General features: G+C 41.7%; 3 protein-coding genes across 14 annotated transcripts in view; 1 reads left to right on the forward strand and 2 right to left on the reverse strand.

The window, feature by feature from the left end:
- Nucleotides 1-1,803, reverse strand: part of IQGAP1 (IQ motif containing GTPase activating protein 1) — a 60,319-nt gene extending 58,516 nt beyond the window's left edge. Inside the window, exon 1 of the mRNA XM_068695791.1 lies at nt 1,746-1,803. Coding sequence (XP_068551892.1) covers nt 1,746-1,791 — 46 coding nt within the window. The 5' untranslated portion in view covers nt 1,792-1,803. The remainder of the gene's footprint in view (nt 1-1,745) is intronic.
- A 2,176-nt stretch (nt 1,804-3,979) lies between these two features.
- Nucleotides 3,980-17,400, forward strand: TUBGCP4 (tubulin gamma complex component 4). 2 transcript variants are annotated; one of them, XM_068695792.1, is made up of 18 exons: nt 3,980-4,110; nt 4,178-4,306; nt 4,785-4,907; nt 5,423-5,476; nt 5,938-5,994; nt 6,531-6,610; nt 7,334-7,535; nt 10,134-10,299; nt 11,105-11,229; nt 11,869-11,919; nt 12,309-12,414; nt 12,767-12,874; nt 13,116-13,254; nt 13,690-13,867; nt 14,715-14,849; nt 15,978-16,094; nt 16,523-16,662; nt 16,962-17,400. In XM_068695792.1, exons 1-18 carry the CDS (start codon nt 4,033-4,035, stop codon nt 16,972-16,974), a joined length of 2,001 nt encoding a protein of 666 aa, XP_068551893.1. In that variant the 5' UTR covers nt 3,980-4,032; the 3' UTR covers nt 16,975-17,400. The 2 variants fall into 2 exon arrangements, with proteins under 2 accessions (XP_068551893.1, XP_068551894.1); XM_068695793.1 differs by lacking the exon at nt 15,978-16,094.
- A 162-nt stretch (nt 17,401-17,562) lies between these two features.
- The window catches only part of TP53BP1 (tumor protein p53 binding protein 1), a 43,533-nt gene continuing 37,943 nt past the window's right edge, over nt 17,563-23,152 (reverse strand). For 10 of the 11 annotated variants that reach the window (XM_068695782.1, XM_068695785.1, XM_068695786.1 and 7 more), the window contains 4 exons: nt 22,979-23,073; nt 19,499-19,698; nt 18,543-18,688; nt 17,563-17,904 (listed from right to left, as the gene is read on the reverse strand). In XM_068695782.1, coding sequence (XP_068551883.1) covers nt 17,717-17,904; nt 18,543-18,688; nt 19,499-19,698; nt 22,979-23,073 — 629 coding nt within the window. In that variant the 3' untranslated portion in view covers nt 17,563-17,716. The other variant, XM_068695784.1, reaches the window with a different exon arrangement.

Raw genomic sequence — 23,152 nt, forward strand, 5'->3', positions numbered from 1 at the left:
ACAAGCAATGGATTATTAATAAATGATGCCAAAGATTTTGGAAGACTATAGCACACATCGTCTCCTGATTGAAACAAAGGGTTTATATTAAGCAGTTAGTTCTTTTTTTTTTTTGCATTACTGTACATGTGACCACTTTGCAGTTACAATAATGCACTACAAACAATGTTTACATATAAACTATGGAGTGCAGAACTGTTTTTGTTCTTTTTTCCCTAAAAATCCTATAATTGTTTTTACAGTCCACCAATGCTTCCTCAAAAAAAAAATCTTACACTTACTGTTTCATTTTTCTTATCAGAATAGGTCTTAGAGAAAAGAGTATTTCACATAATTGCAGATTCTGCATAAACCGCTTCAGAGTTATATTTCAACAGTTCCTTATAATGGCTCCACCAATTTAAGATCTCTGGTCTTTGTTACTGTCTTCATTAACTGCAGTTTGTTAGCGTTTGTGTATCTGTGTGTTTGATCTATTGCCTCTCCTGTTGCTTGTCTTTTTTTTTTTTTTTAAATGTTGAATATTTACTAGTCAGCCTTACAAACAGCATTACAGAGATACCTATTTTTTCCTTTTTTTTTTTTTTGAAACTTTTTCAGTTTCAAAATTTCAGCTAGATTTTTTTTTTTAAGTAGTACTTAGCCTTAATGCCTAGTCATTAGCTCTTCCCTGAGGAAATGAAGAGTTCCAAAATTCAGTCCCTTATTTAAACTACTATTATATGTTCTTTTGAAGGTGTTTATTTGTCACTTCCTTTACAAGATAGATGTCTGTAAATGGTGCTGGGAGAAAAAAAAAAAATTTTTTAGAAAACCTGAAGATTCTGAAGCTGCAATTCTATAGTCACTTCAAGACAACCTAGCTGCAGGCTATCACTGAAACAGAAGGTATCTCTAACCTACTCTGTCCTCCTCCAAACAGTATAGTATATACAATTATTCCACCCACCTGTGCAAAGTATTGTAAGGCCTTGCATTCCAAGAAAGACTGGGAAATAATAGCCTATTCAAACAGTTTTCCACTGAAGAATTTTTCAGACATATCCTAATTTCTAGCAAAATAAAGGCTGAAGAGGGAGTAGGATCTGCTCTATGTTCCATTTAGCACTAAGAATTCCAAGTCATCACTTACTCTCTTTGTAGTACACATGGAGCCGGCCCAGATTGCTGAAATAAAAATAACATCTAGTGCCACACCACATCTTAGCAGCCTTCATTCTGATGAATCTTCTCATCTTCATTAGTCATTTTTTCTTAACATTATTTTTTGCACCTCGTGTGTTTACAGACATGTGACCTTTCCCTTTAGACCACTTTCATTCAAGATACATTTAAATCTTATCCTCTATACCTGTAATGAGGTTTAGGTCCGTATTCGTTTTTGTTGTCTTCTCTAATTACCCAGTTTAGCTACATTCTCTGTTCTTACAGGCCCAGAATGCCCTGCATGAATCTGATGGAATTGCCTCAAATGACCCAGTATATGTTTTAAACACACATGCATGTGTGTTATATACACACACACACTTAATTTGCACGTGCGTATATATGCATAAAATGCATGTATACAGCCGGAAGCTGCCTGGCACACAGCTGTAGATGCACACAGTCTGCAGGACTCCTCATGGAAGCCTGAGAGCAAGCAACAGACAAGGAGGAACCCTAACCCTGCCCAGTCCTGCTATAGTCAGGACATGCAGCTAACACACAGCCACAGGCTGATGAAATAGCAGAGGAGCACTTACTCTTTGGAGGAAGGTGAGCAATCTCTCCATTCACAGAAACCATCATGAAAACCTCTCTTTTTCCCTGTGACAGTGCAACATGGGCAAGCTGGCAAGAACACTTCTTGAACTGCAAACACTGTGTACTTGTTTCCAAGCACCAGGTACAATTTCTTTCACTTGAAGCATCTGTAAGGTCCAGGGAAGCCCCTCAGCTACCTAGAGAAAGGAAAACACTGGGCGATTCAAAATTTGTCTGTGGCACAGACATCCTCCCCTTCTTTTATTTTTTTTAACACCTTTTAATGTTGTTTTTTGTTTTTTGTTTTTTTTTTTTGTTTGTTTGTTTTGCCTGTACTTGTTCTCATGTAGCCTACCTACAAAGGCACTTTGAGAACCAATAAAGTAATTTAAGTCTTAACCAGACCACTATATTTAGCTGAACTCAAACCCGTACCTCTCACCATCAAATAAGAAATTCCAATGACAAAAAAGCTGCCATATCTCTATTTGAAATGCTTTCATAATTAATTCTAGCTTTACTTTTAGTATGACTCACTTCCAACAAATCACTAACTTTACCTTCCCAAAAATTAGCTTCCCCCCACCCATAACTGCAATAAGCAAACGTTCCCTCTGCAGAGGGAAATGTTACACCATTTCCTTCTGCCTTGTTCTCAAGAAAGACACCTGACAGTCTCACTTTTTGTGACAGAATGCTACTATAACCTTGATTTATAGGTATAGAAGACTATTATGTTCAGATTCAAGAGTTCCCTATCAGATTAAATTAGTACGTATTTACATAAATAAAAGCACCATGTTATTAGCAATGTACAATATACCACTAAGTTATATATTCGGCATTTACAGGCAAAGCATTCTAGGGTCAAATATTGAGCCATCACTCTCCACATATTTAACTATATATCATCTGAGTATAACATGATTAGCTTTATAGTCAGTTAACAATCGTATTTCAATTTACTGTTAATCATAAGCCATCTGTTAGCACAGAACTTTGAGTCAGAAGCATGGGATTGAACCACAGCCTCTAACGAATACGGAAGGACTGTGACTGCTTTCAGCACCACAAGACTGAAGCTAACAGTGCTAACCCTCAAATACAGCTTCCTAAAAGCAGGAGTATCACGTAGTTTTCCTGGCACAACTGCACACTGTGACATTTATGTCAATGATGAACAATTGCCTAGCCAAACTCCAGTCTTTGTTCAGCCAACAGAAGCTTCGTCAATATAAAGAGAATGGTTTGATTGCATTGATATACAATAGAACAATACTGTTGGAGCTCCCAGTATACTGCAAATATAGCTATAGGAAAATAAATGCATACATGTCAGAGAGGGTATTAAGAGACAATTTTATTTAGATAGTTAGGCTACGTACTTGAACGTTTTTCTTCCCTGTAGGAACATAACACGAGAACTTTCTCCTACAAAACAGAGCACACTACAACAAACTGATCATGAACCAAACACACTTGGTCAGTAAAGTTATTTATCTGTTGCAAATAATAAACGTTATGCTTAACACTACTTTCTACTGAATGAAGACATAATGAGTAAAAATGCACAGGAAGAAAAGCAATTCGGTTGTCCCTCAAGTTTCTTCTTCTCTAAGTTGAGGAAACCAAGTGACCTCCGCCGCTCCTCGCACATCTTCCTCTCCAGCCCCATCGTCACCTCAGTTGCCCACCTGCAGAGACTAATAGTTTTACGCCCTCCTTATACTGTGACACCCACAACTGTATACAGTACTTGAGGTGAGACCAACATATAACAGGTAAGACCAAGGTCAAACTAACGTGCATAGAACAATGCCACACATCCTAAGAAAACAATAAAGAAACGTAACAAGAAATGCCAAAAACAAAGACGAGAAAACAGCCTAGAAGGTTGCGAGCTCGCTGCTGTTCTGGAAGGGCCCTTCTGGACCACCACTTGCCACCACAACCACCCGAGTCACTCAACCGTCCTCCTGCGGCCACGCCAAAGCGCCCCAGGAGCGGAGAGGAGGGCACCGGACTAGCCCGGCCCGGCCAGCTGCTCCCGGGGACTCTTCCGGAAAGCCGGCGCGCTCGCCCATCCTCCCGTTACTTCCCGGGCCCGGCGGGGAGCCGCCCGCGGAGCGCGCCCTGCCACCGGGCCGCGCGAGGCCAGCGCCGGCCTCCGCCGCTCCCCGGGGACGAGGCGCCGCCCGCGAGCCCTCCGGCGGCCGCGGCGCAGACGCGCCCTTCCCGGCAGCCCTCGCGCCCCTCCCGGCGGCCCGCGCGGCGGCGCGCGGCGGGATGATCCACGAGCTGCTGCTGGCGCTGAGCGGGTACCCGGGGGCGGCCTTCACCTGGAGCAAGCGCGGCGGCCTGCAGGTACGGCGGGGCCCGGCCGGCCCGCGCCCGCCCCCGCGCCCGCCCTCATCGCTGTCATTCCCCGCAGGTGTCCCAGGAACTGCCGTTCTTGCACCCCAGCGAGACGAGCGTCCTGAACCGGCTCTGCCGCCTCGGCACCGACTACATCCGCTTCGCCGAGTTCGTGGAGCAGTACACCGGGCACGTACAGCAGCAGGTGGGGCCGCCTGGCCGCTGTTTTCCCGGGGCGGGGCGGGGCGGGGCAGAGCTGAACGGGCGCCGCTGCGCCCGAACCGCGCCGGGCACGGATGCGCCGCGGCGCCGGCCGGCGCTCGCCCCAGCGACCGTGCTGCCTCCAACGGGGCGCCGCAAGGCTCCGCGCGGTGAAAGTGAAGGAGGGTCCGCGACAACCCGTGTGGAGAGGTGGGCGGAATGTACAAATCTCGGTCCTGGGGAAACGTAACGCGGTAATTGGCGATCGCTGCAGATTCTCCAGGGTTCGTGGCGACCCTTGCGTGCGTACGCAGAAGAGCTAAATGGAACTCTGCTGTTTCTTCTCTGGGCGCTTTCTGGGGGGTCGAGGTGCATTTCAAGATGCTGCGATCATTGGATGCTGGTGTAAAGCTGCACAGAAATTCCATCACTCTTTAGACCTGCACTGAGGAGCTGATGTAGATTTTATTGTTTGCTTTTAGGACCATCATGTATCTCAGCAAAACCAGGGTGGATTACATGGGATTTATTTGCGAGCTTTCTGCACGGGTCTTGATTCAGTATTGCAGCCGTATCGACAGGCACTACTTGACCTTGAACAAGAGGTAAAGGAGAGAAAGTTGGAACAAGAGGCTGTCCTGCTGCTGACAGATTGTGAAAACTTGTCATTTCTGCAATTAATGGGCTATGTGGTAGGAGTTAAAGAGGCGACAAGATAGTTTTCTTTCCCCTTTAGGAATGGCTTCCAAATTATTCCTGTGAGGTGCCATTATAAATGACTGTTCATTCTAATAAGTAGTCAGTCCCTTTTTATACACAGTTCAGTAAGTGCCTCAACAGCCTCAGAGCCCATTGCTGTCTCAGACTATTGTGACTTCTGTTTTCAGTTGTGAGGGTTCTGATTAAACCCTTGGTGGCTTTGTAGCTGTTACACCTTGTGTACAGTCATTGTGCAGTGGTTTCATTAAAAGTTACAGCCTAAATGGGACATGACGCAAAAAAGCGGGGGGGAGGAGGAGGGAAAGCTGTCGGAACTAAGGGTATGGAATATAGAATCAAACCTGCTTTTTTACTTATCTATAACTTATTTTAATTTTCATTAATTGCTTTGTTCTTACAGTTTTTGGCTGACCCGCATCTTTCCATCTCACATGTTAATTATTCCTTGGACCAGGTATGTCATGTTAATAAACACGTAGTATTCTTCGGTTACTCTTTCTGCTCTGTGATATGTCTAATGAGAACATGGGTGGGATAAACAAAGTTTATTCTTTCATGTCATGTCACTTCTTTTAAATGCCTCCAAATTTGTAGTCCCCTGATCATGTTTAGAGGATTACTTGCACTGTAACACATATCTTAGGTTTTTCACTTTTACCCTTGCATATTCCTTGCTGCTTGTGCTTAGTCTGAACTGCAGCTGGAATGCAGTAACTTAGTGCATCTTGATCCAGGCGAGGGAGTGTATTCTTTCCAGTGATTTTCAGGTCACAGAATGGTTTCCGATTTGTGGGGAAAGCATGATGATGGCTTGGTTAAATTACTGTAATCAGGTGCTGTCCGCACTTACCCAGTCACAATTTCTCTCTCCCTTGCATAGCAAACTAATTCAACATTTTGTTCCTTGTTCTGCAGTTTCAGTTACTCTTCCCATCTGTAATGGTTGTGGTGGAACAGATCAAGACTCAGAAGGTACAGCAAAATTGTAGCTAGTCTCTCTTAACAAGTTTCTTCTTTAGCTGATAAAAGTATCTTCTGACCTCACACCACAATAGAATGCTAGGAAAGAATCTGGTTTCAGTAATGGGTGCCCCATTCCTAGTACTACTGTAAGTATTGAACGTTTCACAAATCCATTTAGACTCAATTTAATTATCTTTTCTGTTTCATTATTAGTAAGATCTCTGACAGATATTCTAATCACAGCACATTTCAAAGTACAAGATGCTGCTAACTGGACTTTCTTCTTTTCTGAGCCTGTTTTCTCTCCCACCCTCACCAGAGTTTAATAAATAAAATAAAATAAAAGGCGGAGGCTAATGTTTTCAGAGTTACGAGATGCTTATTTTTTTTGTTAAGGGAATCTTTTGAGAAAAAACTTGGGTGTGCAGCCTCACACAGGCTCACAAAGGTCATCACCTCTTTTTTCACTATATAGAGTATGTTTCATCTCTTTCTGCCAGACTTGTGCAGAAAATGCTTTTTCTAAATGCTTTTTCTTTCTGCAGATTCATGGATGTCAGATACTGGAAACCGTCCACAAACATAGCTGTGGGGGGTTGCCTCCTGTTCGCAGTGCTCTTGAAAAGTATGTAGATGCAATAAAACTTCTTAAGTAGTAACTGGAGTTAGTGTCAATGTGTTATCTTTCTTGTAAAAGCAGATAATACTTCTCAAAATAGGACTGCATGATGTAGAAATAGGAGTAGCATGCAGGGCAAATTGTCACAGTCCCCGTTACCTATCTAAAGCAGGTTAATGGCAGGAACACTCCATACTTTCTATTTTTGGATATCTTGCTGAGGTATCAGTGCTGAGGAAAGTTCAGATCCTATGTTTATTCTTCTTTTGAAATCTACATGAAATGTTTTCGATGTAGCAGACCTATTACTCTTTTTTTCCATCCTTCAGGAAGATGTATTTCACTGGGTGGATGTTGCTATGTTTTTGTGTCTTTGGTGAGAAAGTCAGGCCATTGGCTCTTAAAGGATAATTATTTTCAGTGTTCACGCTGAAATAGTAATAGAGTAGAAACAGCAGAACTGGGAAGCCACTGTAAACTTCCTTATACTTCATTATAATCAAGCAATCAAGCATTTCTTTCTACAGAAGCCACATATTCACAGGATATATTTGCTGCTTTGTTTTTTGTTTTTTTTTTGAGTGATCAGTTCATCTTTCTCTGATTAAAAAAATTAAAAAAAAAAAATCTGTGTTAGATATTTAACTAACTGGACTTACCAGAATGAGGTACATTGAAGTTTTGATTAGTGCATGCAGAAACTCACTGTCTTATTTCTCTTGATCTCAGGATTCTGGCTGTGTGTCATGGAGTCATGTATAAGCAGCTATCTGCCTGGATGCTACATGGATTGCTACTAGACCAACATGAAGAGTTCTTTATCAAACAGGGTCCCTCTTCTGGAAATGTCCCTGGCCAACCTGAAGATGATGATGATGACCTAGGAATTGGGGGACTTACAGGAAAACAGCTACGAGAGCTGCAGGACTTGGTAAGGCTGCAAGTCATGGCTTGGCACCTTTGTTCCGTAGGTAACTAAAGAGGAAGCGTATTACCTTGTTTCAGTGCAAACTATGCTGGACTTGTCATTATTGCGACCTGGTGTACTGGGTCTGGCAGAGATGCAGTTCACTTTCCCCATGAAACAGCACTGATATTACACCAGTGTTTTGGCAGTTGCTAAACAGTGCTAGCACAGCATCAACACTCTCTCCAACCCCCTCAAAGCCAGGAGGCTAGGGGTGGGCAAGAGGTGTGGGGAGGAGACATTGCCAGGGCAGATGACCTAAACTGACCAAAGGCATATTCCATACCATATGACTTAACACTTGGCAATAAAAGCTGTGGAAGGGGAAGGAGAAGAGGGGTAGGGGGAGTCTTGTTAGGAAAGCATCTGTCCTCCTGAAAAACTGCGATGCATATTGAGGCCCTATTTTACAAAACATGGCCAAACGTTGCTTGATGATGGGATGTTAAGAATAATTGTTTTCTCTTCATTTCAGTGTAACCTTTTTTTTAATTTCTTTTTTTTTTATTATTTTATTCGTTTATTTTTCTTTTCCCTCTTTTTTTCCCCTTAATTAAATTGTCCTTATCTCAACCTGTGTGCCTTTTTAATTCCTTTTTCCCCCCTCTTCCTATTAGGAAGGGAGTGAGAGAGCAGTGTGGTGGAATTCAGCTGCCCATAAGGGTGAAACCACCACAGCTGGTAGGATGGTAGATCAACAGAATATTGTCATAGGTTGCAGCTAGGCATAAAGAAGAGAGACATACTGGTGGGCATAGCCGGATAACCTTGAGGCAGAAAGCCGTATTGATAGAATCTGTGTAGATGCTGGTGTCAAGTAATTTCAAGTGTGGTACTCACCCTGCTCGACTCTTTTCTGATTCCTTAGTCAACTCTTTGATTTTCTCAACCTGGACATAGATGATAGCATGAACAATTGCAGGGGAAAGAGTGTAAGAAGCTTTGGTGTAGTTTGTTTGCACCCTTTCTGGTGGTAGCTGGCTCAGGTACTTATTTTGCACAGCCATTGGTGCAAATCAGAGTGGAAATGTTACTTAACAGGGTAATGCCATTGACACTACTGGGGAAAAAATTGCTAAGGAATAGTCAAGAGACTGCTAACATGTCCAGGGTGCTAAGTTAAGCAAGGGGACAGCCTGCGAGAATACTGGTGAAATGCATTAACTCCTCATGTAGATGGCATACCATTAAATTGCTCTTGTGCAAAGCAGATTTCCCAATGGAGTGATCTTCCATGCTTTATGCGTCTGAATATTTTTCACATCAGGTGCTAGTGAGGAACCACTCTGTAAATTCACATTCTCTAATTTTGTATGAGAAAACATTTAATGGGCATCAATGGTGTTAGTTTGTTGCATGTAACTCCAGCTGTGAATGCATAAAAGATTCATCCCCATTACAACCTGCCTTGCGTAATTATTAAGTGCCTTGTATAAACAGTCTTTGCTGAGGAAAGACTATACACAGTCATAAACAAGGAAAAACTTCAGAAGACGACAGAGAATCAGTCATTTTGCTGTATTGGATGTATGATCTATGTGAAAATTGGTAAGTCTTCTAGATCCCTGGTGGCAAATGTAGGCACATCAAGAAGATAACAAGAGAGCCTAACTAAATCTCTTGTTCAGTATTATTGACTATTGATGTTGGCTGTTCTGCTGTCCCATAGTAAAATAATAAACCCTTGGTGCTGATGGGATAGACCAATTCAAAATTCTTGGGTATTTCCTCATCTAAAAGTGTCAGAAGAATCTTAAGAATTGCCAAGCTGTTAACGTCCATATGCAAACTCATACTGAACTCTCCTGTTAAAATGAAGAATTCATTCCCAAAACAAACATTCTCAAAAATTTGGTACAATAGTGTTTTTTGATTATGGTCTAACGAACCTAATTTTCCAATAACAAGACAACCAGATGAAATAATCCGTATTGCTATGATTGCTTCTCTGAAAGAAAATATAGCATCACTACCTGGAGTTCTAATATTTACTTATACCTTCAGGAGGAAGTTAATAACATACTGTGTCTTTGAAAAACGTTTTGCAGGAAATAATTGAGAAAATTCATATACGCAAGCCTTCAGATCCTTAAGCTGTCTGTTCACTAGTGGAGGTATTTGTGTTTGTGCATCTGTACCACAAATGTTCTAGTTGTGCTAAAACATGGGAATAGGGATAAATAGGATTATTTTTGCTAATGCTAATTAGCATTGTTACGGCAGCGAAAAACTAATGTGATGCACTTGCAAGAATAATTCATTTTGCTGTTGTGGCATTATCCTTTGGGAGAGCCAATTTACTGCTGTTCAACAAAGGCTGCACTTCATTTTTCCCCACTACCCCCCTTTCTGATGAAAACATCTTCTGTAGAGAGATCTGCTAGTATGCCAGAAGTATCAAGAAGTTTACAGCCTTATTGAAATTAGGCAGACCAGATCTGCTACTTTTCTGGTTGCTTTTAATGTACTCTGTTTAATTTTCAAAAATTTTAAGCCTGTTTTTCTCAACCTTTTGTTTCTTTTGCCTCGTGCTCTCTATCTTTTCCCTGGGGTCTCTGACAGCGCTTGATTGAGGAGGAGAACATGTTAGCTCCATCTCTAAAACAGTTTTCTCTGCGAGTAGAAATGCTGCCATCATACATTCCTGTGCGGGTTGCTGAGAAAATCTTGTTTGTAGGAGAATCTGTACAGATGTTTGAGAATCAAAATGTTAACCTGACCAGAAAAGGTGAGAAACCTCTTTCTTGTTTTCTTTGTTCACCTGTGAATGACTGACGAGTATCTTCCAAAATATTTTATGAATGAATTCCTTAACAGTTGCTGATGATCAGCTGATATTCTTCAGAAAGTATGGATGTCCGTGCCAGGTCAGAGCAGTGGTCTCAGTGTTCTGCTTCAAAGTGCTAGGGAAGGATGTAAGGAATGAATGAAAAAAAACACTCTCCAAACATCAGTTCCAAGTTCCCAGCAACAACTCACCATGTGCTTTACTCTGAATAAGTACAGATATTGTAAATGTCATGTTGCTTTTTCAGTTTGTATCCTTGTCCCTGAAGGGTGCAAACAGGCACAGGAGCACATCTGGCTCTGAGTATGTATGTTGCAGGATGTGTCAAAGACTCGTAGAATCATTAGCATTGGAAAAGATTCTATGTCTCTCTGATCGGCCAGAGGGTAGGAAGGCCCTGCAGAGGGACCTGGACAGGCAGGATCGATGGACAGAGGCCAGTGGGATGAGTCTCAACACGGCGAAGTGCCAGATCCTGCAGTTTGGTCACAACAACCCCATGTAGCACTACAGGCTTGGGGCAAAGTGGCTGGAAAGCTGTGCAGAGGGAAAGGATTTGGGGACATTGGTCAAGCTCACCGGAACATGAGCCAGTAGTGTGCCCAGGTGGCCAAGAAAGCCAATGGCATCCTGGCTTGTATCAGGAACAGTGCAGCCAGCAGGGCCAGGGAGGTGGAAGGGGTCTGCAGTTTTCCAAATGGTATTCCTTAGTATTGTCCAAAACACTTTTTTCTTACTTGCACAGGCTCCATCCTAAAAAACCAGGAGGACACTTTTGCAGCGGAACTACACCGACTCAAGCAGCAACCACTCTTTAGTTTGGTGGACTTTGAATCTGTGGTTGACTGGATACGGAGCACTGTTGCTGAGGTAAGGATCCCAGGAAGGATAACTATACAGGCTGGGAAGCTTTAGAGTTTTGTGAATGACCAGAGGAAGGGAAGAACTTTACAATCAGTGATAAAACAGGAGCGTGGAGGCTGCAGGTAGTTTTCAGGTTCCTATGGGACTCAGAGTGTTGTGTTACTCCAAATTCTAATGATAAAAGGACACTAACAAGTACCAGTCATTTGCATGGAGAAAAGCAGGGAATTTGTACGTAACGGTTGTTTTACTCATGAAGACTTTTCATGCCATGCTTTTGATGTAACAGTTGGCCTTTTACTTAGACAAATGCTTTGCATTGGTGCTTTTTTTTTTTTTTTAATTTGGAAAAATACCAAAAACTGGAGAAGGTGGGGAGCTTAGAAAAGCAAGAATATAACTAGGATGGGAATGAATTCATAAGACTTCACTTATTTTTTGACCTGAGGCTTCATGTTTTTTGCTGGTATGCATCAGCAGTGTTCTAATTAGTAGCATGGGTTGACTTCACAGTGTGTTCTTGTATTTTATATGGGTGCTTTTTTGTGTGAATCTCAAGTATTTTAAGACAGCTACTGATCTTAGTTAATGGGTTTAGATAAATCTGAGAAGTGGTTACTTGTGTTTTGTTTGTTTCTTCGCTAGCATCTTTGGAAACTGATGGTGGAAGAATCTGATTTACTAGGACAACTGAAGGTAATACCAATTCTAGCTTGCTCTTGCTAAAGCAGCTTAAAATTAGTGCTGTAGGGTTTTTTTTTGTTGTTGTTTTTTATGGCTATTCCCCCAGTAAATTCTTTACCATCTTAGGTTCTGCATTTTTTTATTTTAGGTAAAGCTATTTTCATTTTCCAGATCTCAAGAATGAGTGCGGTGATAGAACTTGGTCAGACAGAGTTAGAGGGCTTTGTGGTTTGCCTCTTGAAGCAAGGCCTTGTAAACCTTTTGGGCAGTGGATGAATTTCAGAGCTCTCCAGCTGTTTTGAAATGGCAGAAGTTGTCTAGTAATAAGTGTTATCAGTTAGGACACCTAGTATTTCTGTTAGGTTTTTGATATGCTTATATACAAAAACTTATCTCCACAGATTATAAAAGACTTTTATCTTCTGGGAAGAGGTGAGCTGTTTCAGGCTTTCATTGACACTGCACAGCACATGTTAAAAACACCACCTACGGCTGTAACTGAACATGGTGAGTGCTGCTTATTCACGTACAAACTGTCCTCTCTATGGTATAGTAGGCAGATGGTTAGCTATGTCCAATACAGAAGAGCTCCCCATCTTATCCTCTAAATGTCTTCATTAGCTTTGAAAGAGCAGCACTTTTGAATTAAATTGTCCCACAGAGAGAGTAAAGAAAACATCTTTTAGAAACTTTCAGATGGCAGGTTTCTCTCCATATCTGTGAGTGGAACTAAATGAAAGGGGTATAAATAGTGCATCGCTGTTGTCTTTTATGTCCCTGCATAAATAATGAATGAATGCAAAATTAACACTAGCTGCAATGTCATGAGTATTTGGTATCTGTGCTCTCTCTCTGTCAGATGTCAATGTTGCATTTCAGCAGTCTGCTCATAAAGTACTGTTAGATGACGACAACCTTCTCCCTCTGCTTCACTTGACCATTGAGTATCATGGAAAGGAGCATAAAGGTACCTACTTGCATGTTTAGTAATGAGTAAAGAAGAAACATGATGATCTTGTTTTCAAGCCTATTAATTAGCCTTCTTTGGAGTTAAAAATAAATAAATAAATAAATCTGTTCCCTTCACAGCCCTCCGTGATGGCCTAGCTTGCTTTTGCTCTTCTCATTCTGTTCTCTCCCCTTTTTGTCCTTCTGTGGGCTGCCTTGATGGAGAGGAAGACTTAATTCAGTACCATATTTGTTTTCAGATACTCCTCAGGCTCGTGAAGGGCCTACCCGAGAGTTATCTCCACGTGAAGCCCCTGCATCTGGCTGGGCAGCTCTGGGTCTTTCTTACAAAGTTCAGTGGCCGCTGCACATTCTCTTTACTCCTGCTGTTTTGGAGAAGTAAGTACTAGGTGTGGTCTTTGTCTATGTCTGTAGGCTCCCTGATCTCAGACACTCATTTTTTCCCCCTTCTCCTGAGAGAAAGGTAGATCTATAACACTGTAACTTGCTCCCTGAAACTTAAAATTACTCTTTCCACTTAGTCATATTGAAGGTACAATTGTTGCTAGTGACAGTAAGATCCTGGCAGATCTGTCAACAAAATAGATCTGTCAAACTTTGACAGCTTTTCTCTGCTTATGGTGAAATTACTTTTTAGGTTAACAACCAATACAAGTAGAAACCCGTTACTCTGAGACGGGCCATTTCCTGACCTACCCTATTGGCAAACAATCACATCCCATTTCTTTTTCCAATCTTGCACTGTTATCTTCTCCAGTACCTGTACCCAAGGAAGAGTTCCCTCTTCAACAACTTTGTATTTTTTGAATGTAGGTACAATGTTGTGTTCAAATACCTGCTAAGCGTGCGACGGGTCCAGGCTGAGCTACAACACTGCTGGGCTCTCCAGATGCAACGCAAACACCTGAAATCTAACAGAACTGATGCCATCAAGTGGCGTCTGAGGGACCACATGGCTTTCCTTGTGGACAATCTTCAGTATTATCTGCAGGTCAGGATTATACAGAATATTAAACCCGTATCAGTTAAACAGAAACTGGCAGAAACTCATGGTGGGAGCACTGAAGTCCTAAGCTAAAACTTATGAGTTCCCAGATTCAGTGCTACAATTAGTAGTTGTTTTTTTTAGGTTGTTTGAATAAGTAGAGATTTTGAGCGTTAATGGAAATGCAAATGTTACGGCTCTCAAGTGCTACTAAGCATTTGTGAGAGGCCCCACTCATCCCTGAAGTTGCATCATTAAAGTACCATCCTATCTTCTTCCCTTGCCCTGTTAACTGAGCTCTAATTTAAGTTTATTTTTATCTAAGAATTGAAAGAAGCTGTACTCTTGACCTTTTGAAGTTAAAAAGAGATGTTTCAAATCTAAACACTAGTTAGTAGCAGCATAATTTTGTGAGAATCAATTTAATAGCAACAACAGCTGAATTGAGGGGGCTCGACTTCCTAGATTCTACAATAACCTGGCTGAGCTGTTGCACTGCAGCCTTTGCCCTGAGCCTCCAGATAGCATCTCCCAGTGTTCCAATTCAGAAATGAAGACAAATACTTTGTTTATGCATTAGCTGTACATTTTTTCACTAGTTAATCTTAAAGAAAGTGACCAATTTATTTTCTACTTAGGTAATACTTAAGCATCTATTCCCCCTCCCTTATATTATTGTACTAGTGTGGTATATAGGTCTCCATTCTGGGGGCAGAGAGAAGGTGATGCTCAGCCTCTTAATCTAGGAGTAGCAATAGGGAGAGTAAGTTTCTTAAAACTTTTAGCTGGTCTGAGGTACTCCTTATTCCTCATAAAGGAAGATACTAATGAGATTTTTTTACATATCCATCAGGTGGATGTACTGGAATCTCAGTTCTCACAGCTTCTCCAACAGATAAATGCCACACGAGATTTTGAGAGTATTAGACTGGCTCATGATCATTTCTTAAGCAATCTGTTGGCTCAGTCTTTCATCCTCCTAAAGCCTGTAAGTAGATTTTCACTTCTTTTCTATGAGTTCTCCAATTGCCCCAGGAAGTAGCTTTGCAAACAGATCAGACAAACAGTCTCTTCAAAAAACAGATCAGTGGTAATCTCCTGCAGAGAATTAAGAATTAAGAATAAAGCAGGTATAAACTAGCAGAGATAAGTTAATTAAGATCACTTAAGTTACAGTTGGTGGGAGTGGTGAACAATTTTCCTTAACTTGAAAAACAAAAAATGTTGCTGTGTTTTTCTCTTGGGCAATGGCATTGAAGAGGTACCAATTAGCATAGTGCTGGGAGCTGTATTCCTGAGGGACTGATAGAGAAATGCATTAGCTAGGGAAAAAAAATCCCGTCTCAAACTTTAGGAGGATAAAATATTCGAGATGTTCCACAGTGGACTACAAGAATGGTCTTGTATTGTTACTCTAGTCAAAAGTATATTAAAATGTTGCTTCTGTTTTTATTAAATACATAGCCTCACAGAAAACATCTAGAAAGATGGTTGGTGCCAATGAGACTCCGTGATATCCTGGGTCTTGTCTCTTTCATTATTTTGCTCAGTGTTTCAGGTGGTAACATACTAAATTTTCCAGTCTGGAACTTACAAATATTCCAGAAGTCATGCATGTGAGGTGTTTAGGCTTTTTGTTAACATTTTTGAATGCAAATTACCTTGCCCAATAGACCTAAGACATTCCAAGTTTAGCAAACAGTAGAACTAAGCCCTTGAACTATATCTCTTGCTGTTCTTTAGTCTTATTCTCAACCTTGAAGCTGCAGTGGTGGCCTGCTGGTTGGATAGGATAGCCAATGATCAACTTCTGGGCCTATGTTGATGGCTGGTAGACTGATGCCAGTGACTGTTTCCCCAGTGATGTCTGCAAAATGTGGTTGATTTGGGGGTACAGGACAAGGGGAGAAGATGTAGTGCATTGTGCAAGTCTTACTTCATTCAGGAAAAAGGCCTTAAAATGCTACAGCTGCTTTATCATCTTCCTTACTGATTGTTTAAAAACACGGTATTAGTAACATCTTAAGTTATGAACGCTGCAACTTCTTAGATACTAAAAATGTTCTCTGAGGCAGACTGCATTTAACTGCTGTCTTGTACTTCTTATTCCACACAGGTTTTTCACTGCTTAAATGAAATTCTAGATCTTTGTCATAGTTTTTGTTCTCTGGTGAGTCAGAATCTGGGCCCATTAGATGAGCGGGGAGCTGCACAACTCAGTATTCTGGTGAAGGTGAATCTATATTTATATGTACGTGTTTGTCTCCTATGCAAACATCTGGCTAAATAGTCATCTTGGCTTTAAACTTACTTTTGTTCTACAGCCGTTAAGCTGAGATGAGACTTTCTGAATGAGTGCAATAACTTTAATTAATCAATAACTCCTGGGTAGAAAAACTACATATGCACAGAAGGGAAGAATGTGGGCAGTTATGCAGAAATCACTCTATTGAGTAGAAAGGAGGTGTACATCAGATTGTACCTTTCTCCCTCCTTTTGGATACCCAACACCTAATAATTCTTGTGGCTGACAACTTACCTTATAGTGGACTGCAAGCATCAGTTCTTCTGCAGTGATTCTCTTCTTCATGCTGTTAAATGTTTAGGCAGGACAAAGAGCCTTCCTCAGCATGCCTTGAAATGACTTCCTGTAATTTGTAGGGATTCAGTCGTCAGTCATCACTGCTCTTCAAGATTCTCTCTAGTGTTCGAAACCACCAGATAAACTCTGACCTAGCTCAACTGCTACTACGCTTGGATTATAACAAATACTACACCCAGGCTGGAGGAACCTTGGGCAGGTAGGAGTATTTTCAGGAATGCTCACAGCATTATTATGAGACACCTGAAACACAAAGTGATCTAAATGATCATTAAGATATTTTTATCAGTTAAGCTATAATTATTAGAAGCAAAACATTGCTAATACCCATGACAGAAAAGTAACAGAGCCAGAACGATTTAACTTACAGTTTCCATGTGCTTTTTTCGCCCTGCAGAATTTTACCTGCTATTTAATGTTGGCTGAAAAATGGTGATGTGGGTTGTTGGTAGAGGGAGCTCCTTTCAATGTAGCTAATACAGTATCCTTCTCTTGCAGTTTTGGAGTTTGAACACCAAGACCTTTTCTTCAGACTGTGACCAACAGCATGACAAGCAGTGATGCCTCTGGTGCTCTTGGAATTTTTTCCTTGTAGTTGGTACTTGCCTGATGAACCACTGTTTAAGTGGCACTTCCTGCCAATTCTGTACAATTGCCTATTGAGTGCAGAAAGCTTTTTCTTTTACTCTGACCTAGTAGAACCATGCTTTCTGCAGCTCAGCATCTACTCATAAATGCTTCTAGGGAAGCAGTCTGTGCTTCTTCTGAAAGTGGAGAAAAAACAAGGATTGTGATGTCAGAATTGCAGTATCTTAACTGGAGCTGGGCTATGATCCGTTGCAAGCTGGAATAGGGTGGAAGTAGTCTGTTCTCAACTATGACTGAAGTTTTGTCTGTCTTCAGAACTTTCACTTGTGCAATAAACTGACTTACAGGAGACAGTGTCTGCTAATCAAATACATACTTCTCTGTACACGAAACAACTGCAATAGCAATTTGAGGTAAATTGGGAGGATTGAAGGAATGGATTTTAATAATTTCCCTCAGCCCTCAGCTGAGTGAGGCACATAAATCCAAATAAAACAGGAGATCTAGTAGCTACCACAAGAGATTGAACATTTATTTCATGATAAAAGTTCAGCAGATAAAACTATATATACAGTAATCCATGCACACTGTCCAATTACACAAACATTTAAAATCTGATTAAAACAAGTCTGCACAACGATGGAACAGGAGGGCAATGCTTTAGTTTAGTCGGGGACATAGTCATGTTTATATTTCGGATGCTTGTTGTAGCCTACTCTCTCCCCAGAAATAAGGCTCTGGATCACCCACTCCTGCGAGACAACAGGCAGATGTAATGCTTCTGCACACTTCAAGACAACAGCTGGGCAGGAAAAATCAGTCACCACCACATCATAAACACCCAAAGCAATATCTGCACAGGAGGAAAGAGGCATCGGTCAGGTTAAATAAAAGAAAAAGGATCTTTTAGCAGCAGATCAGTGTGTTTCACTACTATGGATTTCTCTACCACCCAATCTCTCTCATTCCTAGCCCATGAATTCTCTTTGTTAGAAGACATGCTCTCTAGCAACTCTGACCTTGCAGGTACATTTGCTCTAGTCCAGATAGAAATTAACAGAAAACTAGTAGCCAAGATTACTGACAGGAGTAGATAACTACAAGTCCTGACTGGAGGCTGCATTTACTAGGGCCTACATCCCGTATGGAGAAAAGACAGTTGGGTATGTACATAGGAATTCAGAAGGACATGGAAACTCAATTTTAGTGGCCTGGAGAAGGCCCAGGAGTGATTCTTGACTAAGTTTCCCCTTTTAATATAAGCTGGAGGCTGATGGTTTGTATCCTGAATCGCTGCAGCATATCTTTTCACTGGAAGGTAGCTCTTCTAGATGTAAGCTTCTACATCACATTCAAGCAGCGAGCTAGTGTCAGCATTTTGCCTTCTTTTATAGACATCCTTGCAAGCCATCATAAAGGTTTTAAAACCATACTTGAGACCACAGTGGCACAGGATTCCCAACTACTAGGCCTGAGAAAGCTGATGAATACCTTTATTGTGAGCATTTGAATAATGCTGTCTAACACATGTTGCTCCCCCTGTCATAAGGATTTCAGACCACAGATCCAGGAAGTTCTGCTGCTGGTCTGATACCAGGAGAACCTTCAGGTTATGAAATGGATTTTCTCGTGGGTGCCTGTGGAAGAAAGGGAATTGCAGATTGCTACAAATACCTGATAATCTGAGCTTTTATTTGAAGACCATTATCTACTTCCCCTTGTCACCTTACTGGCTCCCATATTAGTTCTTTGAGTATCTTGTATACAGTGACCTGCCCTCTTACCACCACCTCAAAACACCTGGAACAATTCTCTATTTATAGGTAATAAAAACAGAGCCAGACCACACTTGCAATGTGCACGGCAGCCTAAATTCAGAGCTAGACTAGCCTCCTCCTTGATCCTGAATCACCTTTCCTGTGCATGTCCAAAACATCTCCACTTTGACAGGGCTGAGCAAGATGACATCAGTCTCCTGCCCAAAAGCCTACGGGGATCTGAAAACTGCTTTTGTCTGTTCCTCACCTTACCTGAGAAGTTTGACCTGACATCTGTTCTCTTCGAACAGACCTTCCGGATTAAATTCCACAGAAAATACAGAACCTGACTTCAAAATGTGCCAGCTCTCCTTTGTCCATTTCTGAGCAATTAGAGAGGTCAGCCAAGTGTGTGGGAAATCTTGCCCGATTCTTCCTTAAGAGGAGACTGAAATCTTTCTTCCCAGCAGACTTTTTTGTGTATATGGCAGCCACCTTGGCATTAGAGGTAAATCTAAGGAAAGAGGTGGAAATGCTGTTTCTATCTGGAAGGGAAAACAGGGGGAGCAGTACTAGGGACACCTTCAGAACCTGCAGTATTCAAGAGCCTCCCAAGCATAACGCTTCTCTCTCCTTACTTAAATCCTCAGCCTGTGCACTCTGATCATGGTTATTTCTTATAGCACTTACCATTCTAGCAGTTTTTGCTCCTGGAGGCTATAACCAGCTGGCAAAAGGTAATTCCGGTAATTTTGAAGCTGGTTAGCATGACAGCTATCATGGACCCAGATATGAGACACACAAGGGATTCCTCTGGCAAGGCACAGCAAGTATTTCCGAGTTCGACAGTGCTGGTCCGCAATTAAAAGACACTGATACGCTGCATTACACTTCAGGTGAGATAAAAAAGACATGTAAACTGGAGACAAAGTGCTGAGAAAAAAAAAATCTGTTGAAGTTGTCTTGCTGCTAAACACTAAGGAAGAAAACAATCAAAACTCTGCTTTCACAGCTATATTATGAGAAAAGCGAATTAGATAAACAGATTCTGAGATCAGAAGTACCTATAATAACCACCTATTCAAAGCTATGGCTATGCAGTACAGGCAAAAACTACCTGGCAAAATTTGTATAACTGCCTGCCGCTTCAGATAGAGGAGGAAATTCATCATTTAAATTGTTACTCTAAGTTAGTAGAGAAGACTACACCTTCAGGCAAAATGCTCCAAGAACAGTTTACCTTTTTTATTAAAAATCTGAACCTTATTTTCTGACTTAAGAAAAAGTATGTGTATAATAAAAAAAAACAAAACTACCATCTGCCTCAAAGTCTGCACAACGTCGTTCTGGCTTTGTCTGCTATTTTATGTTCTCTACATAAAACTACAGGAAAAGACTTGTTTTGGAAGCCATCATTACTTGTAATTTCATCATCACTACATCATACAAAGCTTTGATACAGGTGTGCCCACATTATTCATGCCTACATGTTTCACATATTATCTAATCTGACCCATCTGCATACCAGATCCCTCTTCACAAAGAGGTTTGCTGCCTCCACAGGGCTTCAGGGATGCTACTACGAAGTGTCTGAGCATAATACAACCTTCAGACTATTACCCTCTCCTTTTTCAAGTGGGTACCGAAAACATAGCAACAGGAAGCCTAAGGTCTATCAGGAGGGACTTCAGGGTGCTGGGGAGAAACCTAAAGGACTCAGGAGCACAGATCACGTTTTCCTCAATCTTCCCATAATAACAGGGAAAAACTGGAAAAGAAAGTAAGTCCAGGTCATCAATGCTTGGCTCCAAGACTGGTGCCTCTGCAAGAATTTTGGGATTTATAATCACGGAAGAGTCTTCAAGAACAGAGGTTTGCTGGGGCCTGATGGGACCCACCTGTCTTGTTGAGGGAAATGTTTCTTGGCCCATAGCCTAGTGAGATGGATTGAGAGGGCTTTGAACTAGGATCAGTGCAGGAGGCGAATACCATTAGGAGCGCTGAGGTTAAGCCAATGGATGGTGCAGCACTGTCTCCTGGTGGCAAGGCTAACAGGAGCATCTATGCTGCTCCAGGGAGCACTGTGGGTTCAGGAGCATGTCTGCTATACTTGTATACCAATGCAAGCAGTATGAAGAACAAACGGGACAAGCTGGAAGCTTCTGTCCTGTCCCGGAGCTATGATATATCTGGTATTAGTGAGATTTGGCAGGACAAGACCCACAGCTGGAGTGCTGGGATGGAGGGGTATCAGTAGTTCAAGAATGATAGGCAGGACAGGTGAGGTGGAGGTGTTCTGCTGTATGTAAGGGAGAGATGAGACTGTATGGCCATTGCCGTTGGGGATGATGCCATAGAGAGCCTCTGAATGAGGATTAAGGAGACAGATATCAAAGACACCGTTGTGGGTGTCTACTATCGACCACCTACCCAGGACAATGGCACAGATGAACTACTCTACAGGCAATTTGAGGAAATTTCTGGATCAGTTACCCTCATCCTTATGGGACACTCCAATTTCCTAGGCATATACTGGCTATATCACACCACCACAGCAAGCAAGTCTGGAAAATTCCTAAAGCATCTTGAAGGTAACTTCCTGCCACAACTACTGAGGTTGCAAACTCAGAAAATTGCACTCCTAGATCTGTTTGAAATTAGAGATCTTCTCATATATAAGCTAGCTGTTGACTAACTAATCATTCTTCAGATGGGAGGGAATACTTTCAGCTGATTCTTGAGGCCTGGTCAGATTCTGACAGAATTGTTTTTCATCATACAAGTAGTTTACCAGTTGTAAGTCCGTTGCTTTTCAGTTTCAACTGCTCTGTCTCCCATACCATATTGTAACAGGAGCTATTCTGCGCATCCCATTTTACTTGACTCCTATTTAGACTATGCAACATTTCTCAGGGAGACAACACTGAAAAATGCTGAACTGTCTCTAGTTGCCCAAATCCCCCAGGAAATGCCCTAGAATTATTACCAATAAATTACAATGCACTGTATTACATGAGAAGTATAAGTTACTCTTTCCTATGAGAACTATGCTTAATTTCCTCATAATTTACCTGCTATTCATCAGAAGTACCAAAAGAGAGGAAGAAGAAAAAAGGGGAGATGGCTCTATAGGAGCCTTCCTGTACATCCAGTTCATCTCTTCAGCTTACTTTTACAAAGCCAAACACTGACACGCAAGAAACACTTGTATGTATGGAAAAGCATAAATGATGCTTAACTTCCCCACCATCTATTCTTGCCTAAAAGAATTCAGTTTTTCAACATTCTACTGAAAAACATTGTAGACGGTGCTGCTTTTCAGGAGGGACTCAACAGGCTGGAAAAATGGCCTGACAGGAATCTCATTAAATTTGACAAAGGGAAATGTTAAGTGCCACACCCAGGTAGGAGTAACTCCATCATCAGTATGTGCTGGGAACTGACCAAGTGAAAAGTAGCTTTGCAGAGAAGGACCTGGGGTTCTGGTGGAAGACAAGATGAATACGAGCTAGCGGAGTGTCTTTGCAGCAAGCCAACCAGCATCCTTGTCTGCGTTAGGAAAAACATTAAAGCAGGTCAAGGCTGGTTATCCCGCTGCTCGCTCTGTCTATCTATCATGCTGCTCTATTTGCAGCACTGGTGAGACCACATCTGCAGAACTGCATCCAGTCCTAGGTTCCACAGTATGAGAAAGACATGGACAACCTGGAGCAGACCCAGCCAAGAGCCATTAAGATGATCTAAGATTTGGAGCATCTGATCAAGAGACTGAGAGAACTGGGTGTGTTTGGCTCCAGAGGAGATGGCTTAGGTAGTCTTACCAGAGCATATTAGTAACTGACAGGAGGGTGCACAGAAGATGGAGCCAAACTATACTTCATGGTATCCACTAAAAGGACGAGAAGATACAAACCTAAATACAGGATTTTTTTTTATTTTTTTATGTTTTTTTAAATTGGGGGTGGTCAAACACTAGAATAAGTTGCCCTGTCAGGCTGTGGAGTCTCCGCCTTCAGGGATGCTCAAAAACCAACTGGACGAGGTCCTGAGCAACTTTCTCAAGTTGATTCTGTTTTGAGCAGGGGGAGTAGACTAGATGATCTACAGAAAATTCCTTCCAATCTCAATTATTCTGTGACTATCATCCTAAACTATTACCCAAGTCCTTACCTGGGTTTCATTAAAGTCTTCCAAGATATAGCCGGCTCCTGCTCGCAGCTGTTGTGCTATATAATGTTTGTTGTATGGAGTCATATCTAAAAATTCTAGAACAGAAACAGAAGGTTAAATTTTTGGCTATAACCTGTCCATGTCCATACCCTCCTCAGTCTGCACAACTCATCC

The sequence above is a fragment of the Anas acuta genome, chromosome 12, assembly GCF_963932015.1.
Source record: "Anas acuta chromosome 12, bAnaAcu1.1, whole genome shotgun sequence".
Classification (NCBI taxonomy): Eukaryota; Metazoa; Chordata; class Aves; order Anseriformes; family Anatidae; genus Anas; species Anas acuta.